Source organism: Octopus bimaculoides, chromosome 21, assembly GCF_001194135.2.
Source record: "Octopus bimaculoides isolate UCB-OBI-ISO-001 chromosome 21, ASM119413v2, whole genome shotgun sequence".
NCBI classification, from domain to species: domain Eukaryota; kingdom Metazoa; phylum Mollusca; class Cephalopoda; order Octopoda; family Octopodidae; genus Octopus; species Octopus bimaculoides.
In genome coordinates this window covers 1,372,962-1,375,002 of record NC_069001.1, presented here as the reverse complement: position 1 = coordinate 1,375,002, position 2,041 = coordinate 1,372,962, and the positions used below count along the sequence as shown (strand labels likewise).

The 2,041-nt window shown below is 37.8% G+C and overlaps 1 protein-coding gene across 1 annotated transcript in view; it reads left to right on the top strand.

Annotated features, from left to right (window-relative positions):
- Positions 1 to 1,889, top strand: part of LOC106880280 (E3 ubiquitin-protein ligase listerin) — a 32,636-nt gene extending 30,747 nt beyond the window's left edge. Inside the window, exons 31-32 of the mRNA XM_014930152.2 lie at positions 1,039 to 1,206; positions 1,650 to 1,889. Coding sequence (XP_014785638.1) covers positions 1,039 to 1,206; positions 1,650 to 1,724 — 243 coding nt within the window. The 3' untranslated portion in view covers positions 1,725 to 1,889. The remainder of the gene's footprint in view (positions 1 to 1,038; positions 1,207 to 1,649) is intronic.
- Positions 1,890 to 2,041: the final 152 nt, after the last annotated feature.

The following is a 2,041-nucleotide window of genomic DNA, read 5'->3' as shown; positions in this document are numbered from 1 at the left end:
GCGTGACCGTTGCCAGTACCGCCTGACTGGCCTTGTAGGGTTTTCGAGCGAGATCGTTGCCAGTGCCCCTGGACTGGCTCTTGTGCGGGTGGCACATAAAAGACACCATTTCGAGCGTGGCCGTTTTCGTGCGGGTGACACGTAAAAGCACCCACTACACTCTCTGAGTGGTTGGCGTTAGGAAGGGCATCCAGCTGTAGAAACTCTGTCAAATTTAGATTGGAGCCTGGAGTTGCCATCCGGTTTCACCAGTCCTCAGTCAAATCGTCCAACCCATGCTAGCATGGAAAGCGGACGTTAAATGATGATGATGATGATGATGATGATTGGAAAGGACTGACATTGCTTGTATGACAGTGACACTTGTTTACAACTACAACATGAAGTGAAGTCAAGGCAAGGAGACAGTAACACACACACACACACACACACGATGGGTTTCTCTCGGTTTCCATTTGCCATATCCGCTCAGGAGGAAGACACTTGCCCAAGGTGCCGTGCAATGGGACTGAACCTAAGACCATGTGGTTACGAAGCAACCACTACGGCCATTATTATCACCACTTCTATTACTCTGTTATTTCCAATCAACTTTTTATATGATTGGAAATATGATTTGGAAGTGTCCACGGTGTCATAGTGAGGATTTGATCCAAGAATTAACAATTAAAGAAAAAGAAACTTTTCAAATATAAATTGTGGAAGTCTATCAAAATAAAACATTTTCCATCTTACCTTAAACTTGCTAAAATAATATTCAAAGTGATTTTTATCTGGTCAGAAATAGAATTTCAAAATATTCATTATCTCAAAATATTATTTTCCATCTTGCTGTTAGTTTTGTTTCATTTTGAAAAATAGAAATTTATTTTGTGGTTTATTATATTTTTCTTTTCTTTTAAGTGCTTAGGGCCTCTATGGGTTTTAATCTGGCCCTTCCCTAATCCCAATCTATCACTAGCTTCAGCCTGCCGTGACCCCTTCCCCACCCACCTACATCTACACAAACTCATCCTTGCTACTTCTATACCCTCACAGAACGGCAATATCATGGATGGCCTGTGTCTATGGAAACGGTATATTGACAAGAAATTTGAAGGTGTTGAAGAATGTACCATCTGCTACTGTGTCGTCCACGGCACCGACTACCATCTGCCACAGAAACAATGTAAGACCTGCCACAAGAAGTTCCATTCCATTTGTCTGGTGAGAATTGATCAATTATATTTTTTATAATTAAGCACTTTTGTGTGTCTTTTGTTTCAATCACTGGACTGTGGCCATAACTGCCAAATATGGGGATGTCATTGGGAGGAGGAGGGGGGCAGAAACACCACATGCATGCACAATCGTGTGTGTGTATATACATATATATTTATATATATATATTTACTGTATGTATATATGTATATATATATATATACACACACACACACACACAAACTTTTTTGTTTTTATCTACTAAACACACACAACAGGCTTCTTTCAGTTTCCTTCTACCAAATCCACCCACAAGGCTTTGGTTGGGCTGGAACCTGAAACCATGTGGTTGGGAAGTAAGCTTCTCAACTACGCAGCCATTGCTGTGCCTATTGCATTCGTAATTCTAGTCTCTGTTGAAAATGTTTTCTTTCTGATTTGTATTTCAGTACAAATGGTTTACAGAAAGTCAGAACTCTAGTTGTCCCTTATGTCGTACAGCATTCGTCCTGCAACGGCACTGAACTCCTCGTCAACCAAACCCCTCCACACATTTTAATCTTGTGAAACATCGATGAACATTGGTCAGTGAACAGTTAATGTTAAACGAAGCTGAACAGATGCTGCAATGAACCAGAAGAGTCCAAGTTGTATTTGATCAGAAATAAATTGTTTTGTTTGTAAATAAATATGAGTAAACTGTTATATAATATGATGATCTTTTTTTCTCCAATATATTTATTTATATATATATATATTTATTTATATATGTATATTTATTTATATTTATTTATATATATATATATATTTATTTGTATTTATTTATATATATATATATTTA